Genomic DNA, 21335 nt, shown 5'->3' with positions numbered 1-21335 from the left:
CGCCTCCATTGTTTCTAACCAGTAAATGAAAGCTATTTTAATAGGATCTTAACACGTCGGTCACTGGAGACTAACACTGAATTTTCCGTCTAGTTCACGCTGGTCTCATCGGAGTCTCATCGAAACGACAGTAACATAAAATGTTATAAAATGATTTTTAGATAAGCCAACTATCGGTCCGCAGGGACCTACGTGGGCCATATGGAAAGTTCATTGTCGATCCGCTAATTCGACTGGGACTTTACGTGCTAGCTTTGCTTCCGTTCGCATGTTCGCAAATAATGAATAGTGATGACTGATGTGAATAGTACTGGTAGATATTATTAATGCATCTGGTAAGCTACATGATGTTTAGTAAATTTATGCAAATCGATTTTTCTCAATGAAAATAATAAAGAAATAAAAACGAGTTTGGGTTTGTTGAAAAGCTTCAAGTCTCTAGTTCTTATGTATACCATAACGCGTTCAAAATATCCAAACATTATGATCATGGTTTGTCTAAAAAATTATTATAATTTGTCTGGTATTAGAAATCACTATTCTTGAAAGAAGAAATTCGAATTTTCAAGTAGATATTGGATTTCCCATTGCTTGAGTTTATTGTCATCATATTGATCCATTCATAATTTAGGCTTTCTTCAAAATACTACCGTTTCTTGACAATTTTTAAAGTGAACAGCACGCCACACAGAGAAACTTTATTTCTGCTACGCGTGAAGTAAGCCTATGGTGCCAATGAAAAAGGTCATCTCTTATTTCTAAAAGTTACCTCACAAAAAATGTTCACCACCTCGAAAAAACACCCTATGCCAAATATTAGCTCAATCGGACTTAAGGGAGAGTGGCGTATAGCAGTCAAAGTTTGAGTTTTTGAAAATCGAAAAAAATCACCCAAGGGGGGAGTAAAGGAAATCGGGGTTTTCGAAAAAAATGTCATACCAAATGTCTTAAAATTGCATGAAACGTCGAGATCTAGTGTCATCTCAAAATTTTGTTTTGACAAAAATCGACATGTGGACAATCCAACATCAATGTACGGACAAACCATGATCAGAATTAAGGTCATTGAGATGCAATAATTACATGATTTAGATATATAAATCTAACACAAATGGTGTGCAAGCATGATGATTACAATATTGGTAAATGTTCTAATCCAGAAAAATTCTGAATACGTACCAAATAATCATCCGGTGGTTGATGAAAAGATAGCTCAAATGAGGAGCTCATCGACGCCAATAGTGTTGTGAGTAGCAACGCAGCAAGCAACTTCAAGTCGGAGCAACCATTGCTTTTCAATTAATCTTCTCTATCACTTTGAAATCTACAACTGTTAAATACAGACGTTCAAACCAGGATTAGGCGATCTTGGATCGATTTTCAGAAGATCGATTTTTTGGATCGATTCTTCGTACCAGAAAAAATCGAGAAGATCAATCTTTTTCTTTCGATTTTTTCGATTTTAGACTTTTTTTATTTTCAGTGTACATTGATTTTAATCTCATTATCTTACAAATTTTATAAACAGAATGTCAACGTTTAGATCGCTTTCGAAGATGTCAAATTAGTGATAGTGAATCTAGGAGAAGCTGCTGTGTATGTTTAGCTTAGGATTGGACGATTCTGGATCGGTATTTAGAAGATCGATTTTTTTTCGATCTGAGACAAACTTTTTGTAAATTTGTTTCTCAGTATACATCGATTTTAATCTCCACAAAGATCGCATAACAAATTTTATAAACATAATGGCAACGTTTGACCTCTTTGAAGCACTCCATTTGGTTTGCTAACAAAGTCAGTTTGATCCACCAGAACTAGCGACAGCTACTAAGGATTGTTGTTGAGTTTCTAATGATGCCTTTTCAAATAATTTATTTAATTGAATGATTCATTGATGGTACAAGTTGAATGCTCCAGAAAACATTTTTTTCGGAGATCTAATTTTTTGTGGTCTTCATGTTGAGAAGCAAAACAAACTGCTTTTAATTTTTAAACAAAATCATGAAGTTTTTATTCCATGTTTAAAGAAAAGATGATACTCAGATAAAATGAGTAGATAAATTGGAAAGAATGCTTTCGATTGTTTAAAGATCGATTCGGCAAAGATCGATTCTTTTGTACCGATTTAATCAGTGAATCGGTCCCTACGCCGTTTAGAAAATCCATTCGTCAAGATCGATCTTTTTATAAAGATCGTTCAAACCTAGGTAGTGCGGACTGAATCAAAACGGCTGTCAAAAAAGATCCAATTGAAATGTCAAAAGAGATCCAACGATCAGGAGTGTTATTTTTCTTATGATAATCAACACTATAAAAGAGGTATTGTTGTCAAGGGCAAAAATAAGTAAAATTATAAAATGAACGAACTACATTTTTCCGTCAATTGTTTAATTAACCATTGCATCTCTAAAAGACCATCTCAGCCTTTCACTGAGCAACGCATTTTTAATGTCCCCTCTCTTTGTCATAACGTTTTTCCGAACGTAATAAAAACAAACAAAGTCAGAGTCACGTAAATGTTTACTCCTGCGATTTGGAAATATTCGATAAAAAGTGGAAGGAAGAGCTGCCAGATGATTTTTAAAAAAAGTCTGTAAAAACATGTGAATGTCTGTTAAAAATGTGGAAAAGTCTGTAAAAGTGTGCAGATCTATAGAAATGTCTTTTAACGTTAATTTTCACTTATTCATTAATACTTTGTACATCACGATGCACGTAAGATTGTATTCTGTATATATATATACAGCCATTCCATGCCAAACTAATATAGTGGTTCTCAGCTCTTCGTCAAAAGTGGTAATTTTGTTCTTTATCGCAAAACATTAAACTCGTATTTTTTAAATTTGTCATTAGGGTGCCCATTTCCATTTTAGGGTGATCCCAAAAATCATTTTTTCCACTTTTTCCCAAAATGACTTTTTTCAAAAATTTATAACTTTCGAACCACTCAACCGATTTAGATGATCGACATATCAAATTCAAGCCAATGAGCTTTAATTGAGAAATATTAAACTTGCATATAATATGGATCCTATTTTTAATATGGATTGAAAGCTGAGAACTTTTGCATAAAATATCTCGATATCAGAGATGCTATTTTTTTCGTTTTTGAAATATGATTTTGCAAAACTAATCGATGGTTCGAAAAACAATTTTTCCCCATTTTTCCCACTACAAAAAGTCATAACTTTCGAACTATTGGACCGATTCATATCATCGACATATCAAATTGAAGCTTACGAGATATATTTTTTTAAAAAATATTAGTTTTGCGAAAAATTGAATTTTGTTTTTGTAAATATGGATTGAGTTAGTTTTTCATAGTTTTCTCGGTTAAAAATAGGAGCGCTATATTTTTTTATATTTTTTATGGAAAGCTGAGGAGTATTTACTTAACATATCTCGATATCAGAGATGCTATAATTATCGTTTTTAAGTTAGAATTTTGTAAATTTAACATGTTTTAAGTCTTCGATCAATATTCATATGTGACTAAACTAGACCTATGCTACTAGAATCCAATCTTCCCGCAAGTGTGAGTTTTGCTTATTGGCTTCAATTTAATATATCGATCATCTAAATCGGTTCAGTAGTTCAAATGTTATGATTTTTTGCAGAAAGTTATTTTTGGACAAATGGGGAAAAATGATTTTTTTTGAAAATCATATCTAAAAAACGAAAAAATAGCAACCCTGATATCGAGATATGTTGTGTAAAAAATCCTCAGCTTTCAAGAAAAAATATAAAAATATATAGCGCCCTCTAGTCCAAAGTCATAAAAAAAATAAAAAACGACTACAATCAATAATTACTAAAATATAATTATGTTTTTCGCAAGTTAAATATTTTTTCATAAAAGGCTAGGTCAATTTTATATGTCGATCATCTAAATCGATTCAGTGATTCAAATGTTATTAATTTTCATTTCATTCATTTCAATGATTTTTCGGACCACTTAATAACTTAGGTGCTGTAAGTGTGTTTAAATGTTTCAACGATCTACACATACATACATACACATACATACACAAACATACGCGTTGTTAATTTTTATAAAACACAGTATTTGGAAATCCACCAAGGCTTGCGGTCTTGTCGTTTTTATTTTTAAAAAAATGCAGTGTATATTTTCCATCCGCCATGCAAGGCTATACAAGTTTTAGACCACCACACGGCCATGAACCATGTCTGTCGTAACAATATCGAACAGTAACCCATATTTCGTCATAAGCAGACCCGAAAGCAAATGTAAGTTGTTGAAAATAGAATGAAAATTTTTATTCGATGTTGTTTAAATACATAGGTTGCATAGTCCTGACCCTAACTTAACTATTTTTCAATAAATCTCCTTGCATTTCAGCAAAACAATCTTGTCTAGAACAGAAAATAATTATCAGAGACAATTTTCGTTCAAGATTTTTCCTTACCTGCAGAGAATGCAATTGTTCATTAATTGTGAATAACCGTATCCTCTTTTTCGTCTGCAATGTCAAGGCAAAAGTACTTATGTGTATGAGTTCCAAACATCATACACACCAGTTGGGCCAACAAGAAGGACTGCCGGGCCGCAGGTTGAGTATCGCTGGTCTAACGTCATGTGTATTGAAATATACTAAATATAATAACTTTTCTGTATTAAAACTATGGAAAAATGTCATATGGTGAGTCAAATATTTTTGATGTGATGAATAGATGTGATGAATGTTTTACAGATATGTCTGTAAATTTACAAACATATTTGTAAATCTGGCATCTCTGGTGGTCTGAGAATTTATTGCAAGAAATCGCTTGAAAACATGCAAGAATTTGCTTGAGAATGAAGTGGATTGAGTCCGCACCACTTAGGTTCAAACTATTAGTTTTGTCTTTTTCACTCCAGTCCGATTGTTCCACCTGATCCGTCAATAGGTTAAGGGCCCTTTGCCCGCGGTTTCGGAACACTGATGAAGAAAGGTAAGTTGAAGCTAATCTATCAAGATGGGCTGGTGTCGAAGCTCAATGGCTTCAACTACGATAATTGGAGCTTCCAGATAAAGTTGTTGCTGACCAAGGAGGGCAACTGGACGGCTGTAGCGAACGGAACCGGTCACGGATGCGTGGAAAACCAAGGACAAACAAGCGCTGGCATCGATCGGATTGGCCGTGGAGGACAACCAATCGCTCCACATAAGGAAGGCTAAATCGGCAGCGGAGGCGTGGAAAGCTTTGGAAAATTTCCACGTGAAGAGAACGTTTTTGATGATGGTTGCTGTAATGATGAAAATACTCGCATCACGCATCATTATTCTCTAATAATGGAGATATGGAAGCGCACGTATCAAAGATAACGGATTTGATTGAGAAGCTCAACATTTTACTGCATCAGAAGGTCCTGAAGGAACAGTTGTTGGTGACCATTTTGTTAAGAGGTAGGGTAAATGATCTTGGTTTGTCCAATTTAGGGTGTTTTTACGCAACTAGTAAATGCAAATCGATTTTTCTTCATGAAAATAACATGTAATCGATACGAGTTTGGGTTTGCTCAAAAACCCCAAGTCTCTAGTTGCTAATACTACCATAAGGCGTTGAAATTATTCAAATTTTTATGTTTTTTAACGTTTTTCCTCAAAGAGAAATTATCATGGTTTGATCACCTCTGATCATTGTTTGTCCAAAAAATGATCATGGTTTGTCCGGTTTTAGAAATCACTATTTTTGAATGAAAAAAAATAGAAATTTCAAGTAGATGTTACATTTATCATTGTTTGAGTTCACTGTCATCATATTGATTCATTCATAATTTAGGCTTTCTTCAGAATATAGCCTTTTATTGGGCATTTTAAAAGTGTTCACCTCAACACATTTAACATAGAGAAACTTTATTTCTGCTATGTGCGAAGGACACAACAAACAAACTGCAGCGCGCCAAGCGGTTGCCATAGAAATCATGTGGACAAAACAACATTAATTAATTGGCCAACTCATGATCAGAATTGAGGTCATCGAAATGCGTTAATTTAATGGTTTAGCTCTGAAAATCTGATACAAATGGTGTGCAAGCATGATGTTTACAATATTTGTGAGTGTTATAATCCAGCAAAGGTCTGAACACGTGCCAAATAATCATCTGGTGATTGATTAAAAGTTAGCTCAATTGAGTGGCGCATTGACATCAATAGAAAGTGTATTTTATCATCCTTTAAAACATGTGAATCCGTAAAAATATACTACAAAACTACTGTAAATCATGGGAATGGCTATTTTATTTATATGTTTTGAAACATTCGAATACCTGATTTGACAAAGGTGTACTGAATTAGAGCATTCAAAACAGTGGACAAACCATGATTGTATTTTCAACGGGACAAACCAAAATCATTTACCTTATTCGTTGTCTGTGAAGCAACTGGTGAAAGGAGGATTTACCGTCACATTCGATGCAAGCAATGCGAGACTCATAAGAGATGACAAACTGCTTCGTCAAACCATCAAGAGTGCATCCATAGTAGGAGAGATGAGATAACTGTGTCCATGAAGGGAAGATGCACATGGTGCCATTCCCGAATGTGCCAGGAAGTGTATCGTCTGCAGTAATGGATTTGGTTCACACAGATATTTGTGGGCATCGTCAAAATGTGGATATTATCGTCAAAATGACCAGGTGCATGCTTGTCCATGGAAATCTGAATAAACGCTTCTGGGGAGAGACGGTGGTGACGACAAACTACATGCAGAACCGTTTGTCGTCGCGGTCGATCACCGACACACCATATGAGCGGTGGATTGGAAGGAAGTCCAATTTTGGACACATTTCGCGGTTTGGCGTAGACGCATACTGTTATGTGCCATCTGCGAAGCGAGGTAAACTGGACAGCAAGGCAGTCAAGCTGAGGTTCGACGGTTACAGCGAGGCATACCGCCTGGTGGACGAGATGACAGGAAAAGTAACCATTAGTCGTGATGTGAGATTCCTAACGTCTTGTGGGCCAGAATCAGAGTCGATGGAGGAAAGATTGGTTGTTCCATCCATCAATGTCCAACGGATGGACCCAGTGTGCGAGGTAGTATCAATTGAGTCTGGTGATGACGAAGAATCCAACGACGATGATGGTTCAGATGAAGAAGTAGTTGAAACTGTCATTGCCCCAATACTATGGTGGGTGGCTCGCAGCATGTGGATGCCGGTATGCCCCGTAGGTCAACACGATCCATTTTTGGTGTAACACCTAAGTGGTAAACATGTACAACAAAAACATCGGTCCTGGTGGAGCTAAATTCATTAAAGCAAGCTTTGTCTTGTTTGGAGAGTACCAGGTGGAGTCACGCGATAATGGAAGAGCTAGAATCAATTGAAACGAACGAAACATGGGATTTGGTTGACCTTTCGGCTGGGAGACGCGCCATCGGATGCTAGTGGGAGGCCAAACGGAAGCAGGATGAAAAAGGTAATGTACAGGCAATCCTTTTTTTGTGCGGGGGATAGGGACCGCACAAAAAAATCGCACAAAAGAATCGTGTAAAACTTCACCAGTAGCTTTAAAAAGTCGTGTTTGGTACACATTTCGATAAAAACTTTTATGTGGGGTAGATAGGGACCGCTTAAAAAAACTTCCTCCAAGGAAATAACTCAAACCCACGCCGTTCACCGTTCAATTTGCGCGTGGCTGAGTTGTGCTTTTAGATGCATGTCGAAACTAGTTGCTGTTAGAAAAATCTGTCATGCAAAAACTTAGAGCATTTGATGGGAGGAGGTTAATGACTGCAGAAGAGGATAATTTAGACGCAAATATGCTTTTTCGCATAAATGGACTATAATTTAGTCAAATATGCTTCTTTTCATGTACCGCACAAAAAAACCGCACAAAAAAAAGATTTTTTCATCGCACAAAAACAGGTTTTCCTGTAGTTCGATACAAGGCCAGGCTGGTAGTGCAGGGATTCAACCAACGTTGTGGAACGGACTACGACGAAGTTTTTGCGCCAGTTGTTCGACATACCACATTCCGCACCATGATGTCCATTGCAGCAAAGAAAAAGATGAGTGTCGAGCAGTTCAGGAGATCTTCATCAAGCAACCTCGCAGTTGATGTACATCGCAGTCAACAGAAGGCTCGTATCGTAGCAGCAATTTCGATCCTAAGCGTGACTGGAACGAATTAAAGCGAGTGATTCGTTAAAGGGGATAGCTAATTTAAAACTTCGACTAAGCAGTAGTGACGGTTCTTCCGGTCTGGTTAGTTACGCTGATGCCGATTGGGCTGAATGTCGCAGCGATAACAAATCCAACAGCGGGTATGTGTTCCAGTTCTGCGGAGACACTATTTCTTAGGCGTGTCGCAAGCAATCCTGTGTCTCATTATATACAGCAGAGGCGGAATTTTTTGGCTCGTTCCGACGTATCACGAGAAGCGATCCGGTAATTACTAGAGGACCTAGGAGAAGAAACCGGAGTGATGTTGTTCGAGGACAACCAAAGCTGCTTGAAGATGTTGGATTCCGAAAAGTTCAGTGATCGTACGAAGCACATTTTCAATGAATCCCATTACGCGAAGGCCTTGAAGACGAAAGGTGTTGTCCAATACGAGTACTGTCCCTCGGAAACGATGGCAGCGAACCTTCTGACGAAACCACTTTCACGAGTACGTCTGGAGAAACTTCGACAACAGTGTGGTCTACAGGGGCAGCGACGTTCAAACTATTAGTTGTGTCTTTCCAACTGCAGTCCGATTTATTGTTCCACCTTATCCGCCAATAAATAAAAGGTGAACTTTCAAAACCTTTAAAACCTGTGAATCCGTAAAAATATGCTATAAAACTACTGTAAATTATGAAAAAGACAATTTAATTTATTTGTTCGGAGATATTTGAATACTTGATTTGACACAGGCTAGAGCATTCAAAAAAGCTTAATAAATTTCTTGATAACATTCGTTCAGGTGTGTGCATGGAAATTGTCCCGTTGATGTTCCAGATGTTACTAGCAGTAAATTTTTTTCTTCATTTGACAATATATTTTAAAAATATGCATTTTGCGAAAAACAAAGTTACTTGGTTGTTAAGCATAATAAAGATGTATTTGCGGCATTCGCTACTATTGTTTGTTAATTGTAAGAAAGCGGACGAAGGACATCTTTTGGCTGTGGAAACCATGCTCCAGCAGTGAAAACATGTTAAAGTTGGTTCCGGCAATTCATTGGTGGTGATTTCGATCTGGGGATAATGACTGGCCGGTTTGCAGATGAGAAATCGCAGAACCAACCCAAACACAAAAAAAAAAAGATTCAAGAAGAAGGAAAAGAAGAAGAAGAAAAATTATGAAATTTGAAAAATAAAAGACGGGTGGGTAATGTCGGGGACATAACCGGAGTGACGTAGGACTATACAACGGGGACAGCTTATTCTAAATATATATTTTAAATATGTTGTTTTATTGTCTTCTCCTACGTGAATACCTACCTCTCTACCTGAAATATGGATTAGCTTACTGTTTACTCTTTATGAACATGTTGGGAGTTCTGAAATGAACCTTTTGGTTGTGTTTTTGCGTTTTTTTTTGTAAAAAATTTCTCATTTTTTTCTCACTGTCTTATATTTGATTCTTGATTTTTTTTCCGAAGGCTTTGTACTCATTAAATGTTCAACGCCGGGCATTTTTCGGCGTATGCACATATCGTACAATCAAAATGATGGCTGTGATAAGGAATGCATAGGTGGTCGTCAGTTCATTGAGCACATTACCGTACCTTAAACTGTGGTTTCGGAGACGAATGAATTGTAATATTTGTAGTCTCCGCAAACAAAATAAATAAAAATGAAAAGAACTGAGGTTTTGGAGACGAACTCTACAATCTGTCGAGGAATAGACGAGCTATAAACGTTCTGAAAAATCAATGTGAATACAGGGACGGATGACCTTCCAATTTAAACCCTTTAAAATAAGAACAGAGTAGCAGGAAATGCATAGCTCATCATATTGCTCCTTAGTTATGTTTCTATACAATGCAGATGTAACGTCAGTCAATTTTCAACATCAGTTATCAACTAAAGAAAGCAGTTCTTGCTACCGAGAAAATTCGTTAATGCCATCCTGCATACAATGTGTTGTAATTTGGAGCCACTTTTAATTCGGAGACCATGTATGGGTTTGTGAAAACTGAATGATCAATTTAAAAGACCTCAACCACCAATAAGTTCAAAAACAAGCATAAACAAAATAATTCAGTTCATATTATATGTCATATTATGTCACTTTAGAATGCATTGGTATTGTGAATAACTTTTAATAACTTTTCTTTGAATGGCTTAATGGCCATGAAAGGCGCCGTGTTTTACGGTGGCTGATTTTGCCACCAAAGCAGTCTGTATAAACAAACATTTTCCTTCTTCTACCTGCTGCCGTTTTGAGATTGCGTTTGCCACTCGCTGAAACTGATTGTTGCCATCGAACCGAATGTGCTCTGTTCTGTAGGCGGGTTTTCTTATTGTCGTGAGCAGCTTTGCAAGCCAACTCGAGCACTCCGGCGGCCGAAATTCTATAACCGCTATTAGGTATGCTGGTGCTCCGGCACCAATCTGTTGATGCGATGTGCTGTGAAACGATGCCACACAACCACACTGATTTACGGTTTGAAAGAGAATGATATATTTTTCAGCGGATCCGCGCGTTTTGTACTTTAGCGGTACACGCTCACAGGATAGAGACAAATCAGCAGACTCAGCCAAAGGGGAGAGTCCAACGAGACGAACGAATGAGCGTTAAAAGGGAGCGATGGCAAAAAAATATATTCATTACGATTTGTTCGCTCGTTGGATTCACATGCAGGTGTTTCTAACAAACACGAAGGCACCGAAGACTAGTGGAATAGTGGAAAAGCCGCCAAAAAGTTCGGCACGGCGCAGAAGAATATCTCGGAAACCGACAAGAAGAAGGAGAAGGAAGCAAACGCTAAAAAGGGTCCTTTTCAGGTCCACAAAATCATCTTTAATCTAAAGAGTTTATTGTTTTGTTATCACTCGATATCTCCATCTTGTTCGGTTAAACCTTCCTGTTTAGCGAGTGCGTTTGCCACTCGCCACAGTTGGAAAATTTCTTCTCATCCAGCTTGGGACATGTTGTACTGTAAATTACATTTAATGCGACTTGCCGAAGCACCACTCAGTGTCGCATTGGAGATGATTTTAACCTGTAATTGAACATTTGCGATGACAGTGGTACAGCTTTCACAGTTTGAAAATTTCTTCCCATCCAGCTTGGGACATGTTGGGTCATAATTTGGACCCCCATAGAGTTTACAAAAATCCAATTAGCTAATTATCGAACTAAAATTACTGTACTTTCAATCTGGAAGCAATTTAAGAATTGGTGAAAATTGAATAATCGAGAAAGTCCCCAACCATCAATAAGCTCAGCACAACTGCAAAATTCTCATACTCTTCATATCCTGGCAAACAAATTATGAAAAAACAATTTGTGTTTTATTATTATTTTGGATAATATTTTAGAATGTCTTGAACTGTATTTCGTAAACTCTTTTTTGAAAGGTTTAATGGCCCTGATAAGCGCCGTGTTTTATGGAATGGTTCCAATTTAGAAAACTTTGTACTCGTGGTTTTGAAAAAAAAACATTTCGAACGCCATCGATGCTGCCTTGTTCTGGATTTGCCACCAAAGCAGTTTGTATGAAGAACAAACTTTTATCTTCTGCTCGTCACTCGCTGAAACTGCCTATTCTTGTCTAGATGTCCACCGAACCGAATGTGGTCTGTTCTGAATGCGGATTTTCTTATCGTCGCGAACAGCTTTGCCAGCCAACTCGATCACTTCGGCGGCCGAAACTATATAACGCCGACTAGGTGGACTGGAGCACTGGTACTAACGCGCTCGGCATAGGGATTTTGCCTTTCCCTTCACTTTTCCTCCTTTGTCATGTCCAGACATGGCTGCTTGCGTTGGTTTGTTGATATGTTGTGATGCGAAACGATGTGGTGTATGATTTGGATGAGAATGATCGTTACGGCAGCGGAGCGGGGATTTTTAAGCTGACTGGCTGGCTCGAGAATTACGCATGTGTGAGACTGCGACCAATGTTTCGTTCATTTTTTTCTTTTACCTTTCCAATCGTGGTTCATTCTATTTCGCTACTGCTCTGGTTGCCCGTTTTGGTCGGTTCGATTTGAGGAGCACAAAATGGACCAATCAAAAATGGGCACATAGTGAATTTTGACTATGCTTGATATTTCACAATTATTCAATTATTTATCTCAAGAAAAATGAAATGTTATTCGTTATGATAGATGCGTAGATATATTTCCTATCAATTGATGCAAAAACCTTTGCGATCTGTTGAGAAATGCTCGAGTTATAAGCGTTCCAAATCTTGCATTTTTACCTACTTGTTCAGTGCCTAGATTTTCATTTCACCCCCTATATCTTCCGGTTAGACGTAGTCCTACGTCAATAAAGGTTATGAAAATCAATGGTAAAATATTGAATCCAATTGCATTCTGAAAGTGATTTTTTCACGATACGGAATTCCCAACCAGCTTCGAGCATACAACGGTCCGCAGCTATCATCTGAGAAATTTGAACATTTTGTGAGGAATACGGTATCCATTTTGAAAGTTTTTTCCTCTATTATAGTGATTTTCAACACTTTTGGCTGGTTCGTCACTTTTACTTCCATTTTTGGTAGAATGTCGGGAGTTTTTTTTCTTTCTTTCTTTGTTTTTAAGAGGCTTTAAACTTTGAAGTTCATTCGCCTCTAATGTCGGGAGTGAGAATTGAACTCGTGACCTTTGCGTAAGAGGTATGGATGTTACCACTACGCCAGATCGCCTCCGTTCTGAAAGTACCTACCTGCTGGCCACAAGTGAATGGCGAAGTAGGACAAAGTTGCTCCTTCGGGGGAGAGTTTCAGTGGCTCCGCTCCATGCTCTTAAGGCAGTATTTCAAATTAATCAGTAAATCATTTTTTTCCTTCATATTTCTGTAGTTTAGGCATTCAAGAATATATTTTAGAAAGGACTTATCGAAAATCCCATTATTCACCTAGTTAGAACCATTTTAGTGATGCGGTATCTAACCTGGTACGACCATAATAATGAACTTCAAACGCGCTTTTCTCGAAATTATTTTTTAAACTGGCGTACACGATATCTCAAGTTCTACTGAACCGATTCATATATTTATATGAATACAATCTGTATGTATCTCTCTATCGCATGAACCTCTAAAAAATAATATTTTTCAAATTTTACTATTTTTAGAAAATCGGGAAACGTATGAAAAAACGTTTTAAATTGCATTTTGCTTTTCAAACGGCCGCCATTTTGTCAAAAATGATGTTTTTGACTTGTCAGAGGTTCATGCGATAGCAGCATCTTTACTGATTTAGAATCGATTTTAGTTCGATTTTTTTGTTTCAGATAACCAGAAGGGCTGCAATCGTATACGCCATGGTACAACTGTTTTTTGAAGCCCCTCACTTCATCAGCTTGTAACTATTCTAGTTATGAATATTTTTTCCGTTCAATTGTTGTTTTATTGTCAAAAAATAGATAAACAAATAATGATATAATGTATAGTAAAAATACTCTTTGTTTTATTTTTACGGAGCTCGAAAAACGTCCGGAATTCGTGTTTCTACACTAGAATACACTCTGTACAGCTTCTATAAGACCACCCTGATTCTATATCGTTGGAATTTCAACAAGATACATTCATACATTTGTTGAATGCTTAGAATAAAGTATATTTAACGTCAATTTCGTTCAAAAGAGTTGTTTGTTTATTTATTGTGCTAAAATATGATAATTTCAGCTGTCCAGTTTCTATAAGACCACTTCAAAATTCATAAGTATTATCAATGAAAAATTCAAAACGATCGGCTTATTTACATGTCAATAATTGGTAACCTTGCCATTTCGTGTTGGAAAACTATTTACCAAATTCTGCTGAATGGATTTCTCGATATTTTTCTATTTTTCCGAAATTGCGACCTTGAGCTCTTCAATTGTGGTGTAAAGTTTTCCCTCAGAGTAGATTCTGCGTACAAGGATCCCCCCTAAGATTTTAAACAGGATTCAAGTCTGGAGAGCGAACCGCTCAGTCCAAAAAAGCTAAGTTTTTGGTCCTTAATCTATTGCTTAGTTTCCTTGCTGGTATGAATAGTAGCAGTGTTTTGCTGGAATGTAATTTTTTTTGTGACAATATCCACGCAAAAACGGTAGGAGAGAGAATTCCAGAACATATGTGTAATCCTTGAATGATGTGGAAGCTATTTTCAGCCTTTCGGTTGCACAGAATCCCGCCCAAACCATGCACAAGTCTCCATCAAAATTCCTGGTCGAAAAATACTGTTTCTTTTTCTGTAAATCACGCCAGTACCCGTTGAAACCATTAGGACCATCCAAATTGAACTTTTTTTTGTCAAGGAAGATAACCTATACATTGAAGAACTTTTCGTTGTGGTATATAACAAAATGTATTTTTTGAAAACATTTTTTGTCATGACATATCTTGCCCCACTGTCGGTTCATGTGAGCTTTGGCAAAACTCAGAGGTCTTCCGATGTGAGATGGTGTAAGATGAGGATTTTTAGCCTTTTAAGCCCTCTTTATGTGAGGATTTTTTACCAAAATTTGACGAATTATCACCCGAGCAGTTAAGTAGTTGAAATATTGCTTCATTTGCACATGCGATTTTGAGGTATTCGAACCTGTTCTAGCTATTTCCCGCTCATCCCGGTCAGAGAGCTTCGATTTACGTGGAACTCTCTCCTTCTTACCGTATCCTTGAGGATTCGCCAAATAATTGGGCACTACTTGATGGAATCGTCCAATCCGACGAGAAATTTCACTGATATCAACATTTTCTTGGTGTAATGCATCGATTTGTCTTTCTTCTCTCTCCGTGAGGACTTTTCCCTTCGGCATTTGCCAGATTTAATTGATCAAAACAACTAAAACAACGGAAAAACTGGTCTCACAGAAACTTGACAGTTGAAAATACGAAAACATTCGTTTACGCTCAGTGCTTGCATACACACATATGAAAATCATGCAGTGTAATAAAACAAAGAATGTTTTTACTATCCATTACATCATTATTTGTTCATCTATCTTTTAACAATAAAACTAAAATTGAATGGAGAAAAAATATTCATAAAGAGAATAGTTGCGAGCTGATGAAGTGAGGGCGATCAAAAAAATGTTGTGCTATGGCGTACGCTATTCCAGCTCTTCTGGTTATCTGAAACAAAAAAAATCGAACAGATTGTGAATCAGTAAAGCTGCCGCTATCGCATGAACCTCGGACAAGTCAAAAACATCTTTTTTGACAAAATGGCGGCCGTTTGAAAAACAAAATTGTGGTTTAAAACGCTTTTTCTTACGTTTCCCGATTTTTTAAAAATAGTAAAAATTTAAAAATATCATTTTTTAGAGATTCATGCGATAGAGAGATGCCTGCAGACTGTATCCATTTAAATTCGATATGAATCGGTTCAGTAGAACTTGAGATATCGTGTACGCCAGTTTGAAAAAAAACTAATAGAAGTACCGGTAAGTTTCTTCGTTTTTTTTTTTTAAATTAATGCTATATTCTGCAAAAATAGTTACAATTTTATTATTCAAAGTATTGTTCATTGTCACATTTTTTCCCATCTTTTAGGCAATTCACAAATCCCTTTGCGGAAATAATCGGTCGGTTTGTCGGCTAACCACGAATCGATCCAAAATTGGAGAAGTGCTGGTCAACCAGGCCATGTTGCAGCGATCGAAAAAGGTAGTAATCGGACCGAGCAATGTCTGGAGAATACGGCGGGTTGGATAGGACCTCCCATTCCAGCGTTACCAAGTATGTTTCGATCGGTTTCACGACATGCAGCCGAGCATTGTCGTGCTGCAAAATAACTTTATCGTGTCTTTGCTCGTATTGTGATCGTTTTTCCTTCAATGTACGGCTCAAACGCATGAATTGTCGTCGGTAGAGATCCCCCGTAATGGTTTCATTCGGTTTAAGTAGCTCATGGTACACCACACCCAGCTGGTCCCACCAAATAGACAGCATAACCTTCTGGCCGTGAATATCCCGCGCGGCCATCGATGTTGATGCACGGCCGGGGTATCCATACGTTGCCCGACGTTTAGGAGTGTCGTGATGGAGCCACTTTTCATCGCCATTAACGATTCGATGCAAAAAACCCTTTCTTTTATGCCGTTTGTGACGGATATTGATCAAGTAAAACCTCCAGTTCTTCATCTTCAAACTATTTTGGCGGTCCGGAACGTTTTTCGTCTTCCAAGTCAAAATTACCACTTTTAAACCGTGCAAACCACGTCTGACACGTTCGCTCAGTTAGAGCATGATCACCATAAACTTCCACCAAAATGCGATGACTTTCCGCAGCTTTTTTCTTCTTATGGAAGTAATGAAGTAACACTCCACGCAAAAACACTCTCGTTGGTACGAAATTCGACATATAATTCCATTGGAAAGGAATCCACAATTTGCTTGAGAAATGAGCGAAATGTGTAAAATCAAACAAAGTTTATTTCTAACAAAAAAATTTTGAGGTTCTTTTGAAAATTATATGTTTTCTTTATTAAAAAAAAACCGGACAAGTTCAACTTGCACATTTGGTAAATGTAATTATTGTAACATAAGATTTCAATACAATAGATCAAACTAATGGTCGCAGAGGTTAAAGGCTTATACAGAAGAAGAAAGATAAGGTTTGATATCAGTTCAGGTTCTAACCATCAAATTAGTGGAGATATAATTCATTGTGAGTTCCTTAGCATCAATTTTAGAAAAATTAGGTAGCTTCCAATCTTTCTAGATATGATGGTTCAAGTACAATTTCTACTGGTGTTAACATCATTGGTTGACACATACTGTCTTGTCGGTAACACTGAGCCGATTTATTGCAGTGCCCTGGCGCATTTTTTCTACACACCCATGCAGTCATGTGCAACCGGTAATTTTCTTATCACAGAAAGTGATCATTTCTTTTTCCGCAACTGCAAAAGTGTCTGTAATCAAGACAACTAGAGACACAATAAATTTCCCCGAACTCTCAAATAACCACCTCAGAGGGCGGTTTTTCTGTGTGCTAAAATAGTATGCAGATCGCCGCAAACGGCAGACAGGATTACGAAGACGAGGGGGAACAATTAATTACTCAACTGACCACGTGTAGCCACTGTTTGTGTACCCTAGAATTTCCTACATGTTAGATGCTATAACTTCAGAGGAGATAATTCCCGAGTCTCTGCCTATTGGATAGCGGATTGCGGTGTGAAGCTGTTCACAGCGTGATTGCATGCAGATACCTCGGAATACGGAATTGATTTCTAATTGCTAGCAATTGAACATATAGATCGATAAAATATGAAATATTATGCTAACCAACCGGGACCGCTTGAGGAGTTAGCGCAAGTGTGCAATAACTGGTTCATTCGTTCCGCGGTTCCGAGATGATATGCCGAGGTTAGAGAAAAAAAGTACACACACAAAATTGAATGCATACTTGGTTCCATAAATTTTGGTAAATTTCTACTCTTAGTTTTAATTCTGAAGTTTTTCCTGAAAAACATGTCTAAGCTTTAAGTAGCATGTAAGTAACCACGCATGGTAGTCCATTGAATTCAATTGAAATTGCACCGCGTTTCGATTGTTTGTCTATGTGGTTGGATATGAATACACCCATTGTTGGTTTGTTTGGTAATTGAATCAGTGTTGTTGACTAGCACAACATTGTCAAACCTAACGAAGCGTAATGGGCATATCAAAGTGAAAGCATATTTTGCAAAAACCAAATCCCACCTACTAAAACAATTTACGCACAACAAGGTCATCGCACATCGCACAACTCCCCCGAAATAGTTTCTCGAGGAACGAAACGTAATATCAAAAAAAAAAAACTACTCGCCACTTCCATCTCGCCATCATGCGTTATGCTTATTGTTACCGCTGTGTCAGCTCAATCATACTCAATTAAAGCCTCCAGCACCGAATATATGCGCACTTTCATTTAGGGGTCAGCCGATATCAACGTTCTCGCCAACATGTCCTAGGAACCACGACGCGGCAACCGGTCGGCCCCCTTGCGAAGATAAGCCGTATTGTGATTACAAGCTCTTTCATATATATCCGTATGTGGATCATCTTTTGCTCCATCGTAAACATAAACGCAATTTATGTACTGTCTCCGATCTCTCTTATTCGGTTCATCTCAGTATTATTACGTCTGCTGCACTAGAAGGAACACTGGACCGCCGGGAATGACTGCGTATAAGTAAGTTTAATCCGTTTATAGGCCGAGCAGTAACGGGTATCACTTTTCCTCTCCACAGAACGTTTTTCCTTTCTGCAGTATTCGTCGTCTACAATTTCTACAGAGTTATTGGTTCCGGAAATGATGATTTCGTGGATGCCTGCTTCGAGAAGGAAGGCGACAAACCGTCGAGATGTGAGTACATTGATTTCGACGATGTATTCGAAAGTTCCGATATTAACTTCAACTGGAGTTACATCACCAAGCTGACGATTAGCAATAAGCGGATTGTTGGGATTCCTACCAGAATGTTCGAATCGCTGCCTAATTTGGAAAGCTTCGTGGTGGTGAACAGCTTGTTCTATCGCGAGATCGATCCCAACAGTTTTCTCGATTGCCACAAGTTGGAACACGTTGAAATAACGGGCACGAACATTAGCTTCCTGGATACTCATCTGTTTCCGAAAACGCCAAACTTGAATCACCTTCTCCTGCATCACAACCACATAGATGTCATCAGACATGACGCATTCGAATTTCTTGAGAAATTGGAGGAACTCAACTTGTCGTATAATAATCTGACATCGTTACCGAGTGGTGTGTTCCATAAGCTTAAGAATTTGAAAACGTTAGATCTAAACCACAACCGTCTGATCCTGTTGAGTTTCGATAGCTGGTTCCCATCGGACGGGATCCACTCACTTACATATCTGGATGCATCATACAATCAGCTCGTTCAGCTAGCGTGGAGTGAGATCGCGGTGAAGAAGGTCAACTTGAAGTACAACAACTTAACGAGCATTCACATCAGCGGCAGTTGCGCGGAACTGCATGCTTCGTACAACACAATCGAATCTATAACGGTTGGCAGCAATTGCTCAATTGAAAAATTATACCTCGCACACAATCATATCACCGGATTCGGTGATATTAGGAAGTGTGCAGAAACGCTGCGTTCTCTCGACATTTCCTTCAACATCTTACAAAATCGTTTTGATTTTCTCGGTATGAAGCAGTTAACGGTACTGAACGTCGAATGCACCAATCTTACTTTGGAGTACACAACGTTGCATGATTTGCGGAAGCTACGCTTCCTGGACGTGTCCTACAACAATCTGAAGAAGATCGATTTCGAAAATCTCACCTCGCAACGTTTGTTGGAGCGACTTATGATTAGTGGCAACCCAATTGCGAACATGTCAATCGAATCGTTCAAGCGAAATTTTCCGAACCTGAAAATCTTGGGAATCTACGACTTACCGTGGAATGAATCGTCCCTATCGGTTGCTATTGAGGACTTGAAGAAACACGATATTAAGCCTTACATCAAAAATGACTATTTGTTCGAGGAATCAATGTGTCCGTTCAGGGTGACACGTAATTTCACCACCAGTGGAGATGATATCGGTGAATCCTCGGAGGCGACGTCCGGCTCTAGTGGTGATAAAACGGTGGAATATGTTGTAATTGTGCTTTTGATAGTGGTGATCTGTGGACTGGCCTTTAAAGTGTTTTTTGATAGCCGCTACTATCGGGATTTCTTCAAGAATCGTGTTCATAGATCTTCGATTTCCAACGAAAGTTTAGTGAGTTGTGATTTGAATGGGTAAAAGGGAGGAAGAAATGCAATGAAACATAGGGAAAACATAGAAATACTTACGATATTTGTAAATCTTCAGAATCATAATGCGCAAATAAATGGAAAACATTTACAGTTCAAGTTTTGTTTTTTCCATTATGGACAGCTAATACTCGAACTCTCGGAGGGTATGAGGCTATGTGCAACTAATGTGTTTTGCAAACATATAGAGAATAATCTTGTGAAATAGTGGCAGTACGGATGGCCGGTAGGCCCTGTGATGTGGGAGTGACAAAAGAAAAGAGCTTCAGAAACGTGAACATTAGATGAAGTTTGTTTCAAAAGTTTCGGGCTGTCAATATTACCTCTTAGAATGTCGCAGACGACTGATGTAAAGAAATGCAGAATCATTCAAAGGAAGTAGACGCAGTGCGAACCCTATTATCTTCCTATGTATGTGATCAATTGTAAGTATTAGTGATGTGTAGTACAGGTACCGGATGAAAGCTGTATACACCAAAGAGGAAGTGTGGGTGTCGGTCTTACCCACACTTCCTCTCTGGTGTATACAGCTGTTTTCTGGTTCCCGTACTCCACATCACTAATTCTGTGGACGTTAATTGGAAATACGATTGATATGTATAACTCTTCTTCTTTTCTTTGTTCAAGGATCATATGATTCATTCGTCTCCGGTCTGTTTGTTTTAAAAATTCTATTAAATTATTTTCTTGAGTTTCATCATTACTTTATATGTCCCTTTAGTTTTGCCCAATACTATTTCTAATCCTATCGTTCTTTGTATGCTGGAAATCCAGTAAAAGGTGGCTTACATAAATGGGAGCCTCTTCGCAAGAGCATTGAGGTTTTTCTTTCCTTTGAAAAAGATATGTACGAGTGACCTTACACACATAATCAGTTGAGAGTCGTGGTGGCTCGTGCTGTCTCAATTATTCGACTCCATTCTACTCGGTCCTGGGCCACTCATCACCAATTCCGTAAGCGTCCCGTCCCTCGCAAGTCGGCTTCGATCTGGTCGAGCCACCTGGCACGTTGAGCCCCTCTATTTCTGGTGCCGGCGGGGTCGTTGAAGTGAACGGATTTCACTGCACTGTCGTCCGGCATCCTCGCGACATGTCCGGCCCACCGTAACCTCCCGACTTTCGCTAGGTGTACAATGGGGATCTCTCAAAGTAGTGACTGTAGCTCGTGGTTCATACGTCTGCACCACTCTCCGCTCTCCGTTTGTACTCCACCAAAAATAGTCCGCAGCACTTTCCGCTCAAAGACGACCAGAGCGCGTATGTCCTCCGTGAGCAGCGTCACAGTCTCGAGTCCATAAAGGACCACTGGTCTTATTAAGGTTTTGTACATCGTTAGCTTTGTGCGACGCCGTGTTCTCCTTGACCAAAGCGTCTTGCGGAGCGCAAAGTATGCACGATTTCCAGCTTGAATGCGTCGTTGGATCTCTTTCGTGGTATTGTTGTGATCAGAGATCCCA

At 38.4% G+C, this 21335-nt stretch overlaps 2 protein-coding genes across 3 annotated transcripts; both read left to right on the top strand.

The window, feature by feature from the left end:
- Positions 1-4841: 4841 nt before the first annotated feature.
- Positions 4842-8244, top strand: LOC129778313 (uncharacterized). Of its 2 annotated transcripts, none has more exons than XM_055785139.1 (2): positions 4842-4953; positions 5031-8244. In XM_055785139.1, the coding sequence occupies exon 2, from the start codon at positions 6522-6524 to the stop codon at positions 7200-7202; it is 681 nt and encodes a 226-aa protein (XP_055641114.1). In that variant the 5' UTR covers positions 4842-4953; positions 5031-6521; the 3' UTR covers positions 7203-8244. The 2 variants fall into 2 exon arrangements, with proteins under 2 accessions (XP_055641114.1, XP_055641112.1); XM_055785137.1 differs by having other exon boundaries at positions 4895-4953; positions 5024-8244.
- A 9901-nt stretch (positions 8245-18145) lies between these two features.
- LOC129776398 (chaoptin-like) lies at positions 18146-19977 on the top strand. Its single transcript, XM_055782024.1, has 2 exons — positions 18146-18278; positions 18337-19977. Exons 1-2 carry the CDS (start codon positions 18181-18183, stop codon positions 19865-19867), a joined length of 1629 nt encoding a protein of 542 aa, XP_055637999.1. The 5' UTR covers positions 18146-18180; the 3' UTR covers positions 19868-19977.
- The last annotated feature ends 1358 nt before the right edge of the window (positions 19978-21335 follow it).

Source organism: Toxorhynchites rutilus, chromosome 3 (assembly GCF_029784135.1).
Source record: "Toxorhynchites rutilus septentrionalis strain SRP chromosome 3, ASM2978413v1, whole genome shotgun sequence".
NCBI classification, from domain to species: Eukaryota; Metazoa; Arthropoda; class Insecta; order Diptera; family Culicidae; genus Toxorhynchites; species Toxorhynchites rutilus.
The sequence above is the reverse complement of the archived record's forward strand: the minus strand, read 5'-3'. Positions and strand labels throughout refer to the sequence as shown.

What these genes read in the sequence shown, in the direction of transcription:
- LOC129776398 (XM_055782024.1), top strand. Translation starts at nt 18,181, where the DNA reads ATGTACTGTCTCCGATCTCTCTTATTCGGTTCATCTCAGTATTATTAC. An exon ending in CCGGGAATGACTGCGTATAA is followed by an intron (nt 18,279 to 18,336) that starts GTAAGTTTAATC and finishes TCCTCTCCACAG; the next exon opens with AACGTTTTTCCTTTCTGCAG.
- LOC129778313 (XM_055785139.1), top strand. Translation starts at nt 6,522, where the DNA reads ATGCACATGGTGCCATTCCCGAATGTGCCAGGAAGTGTATCGTCTGCA.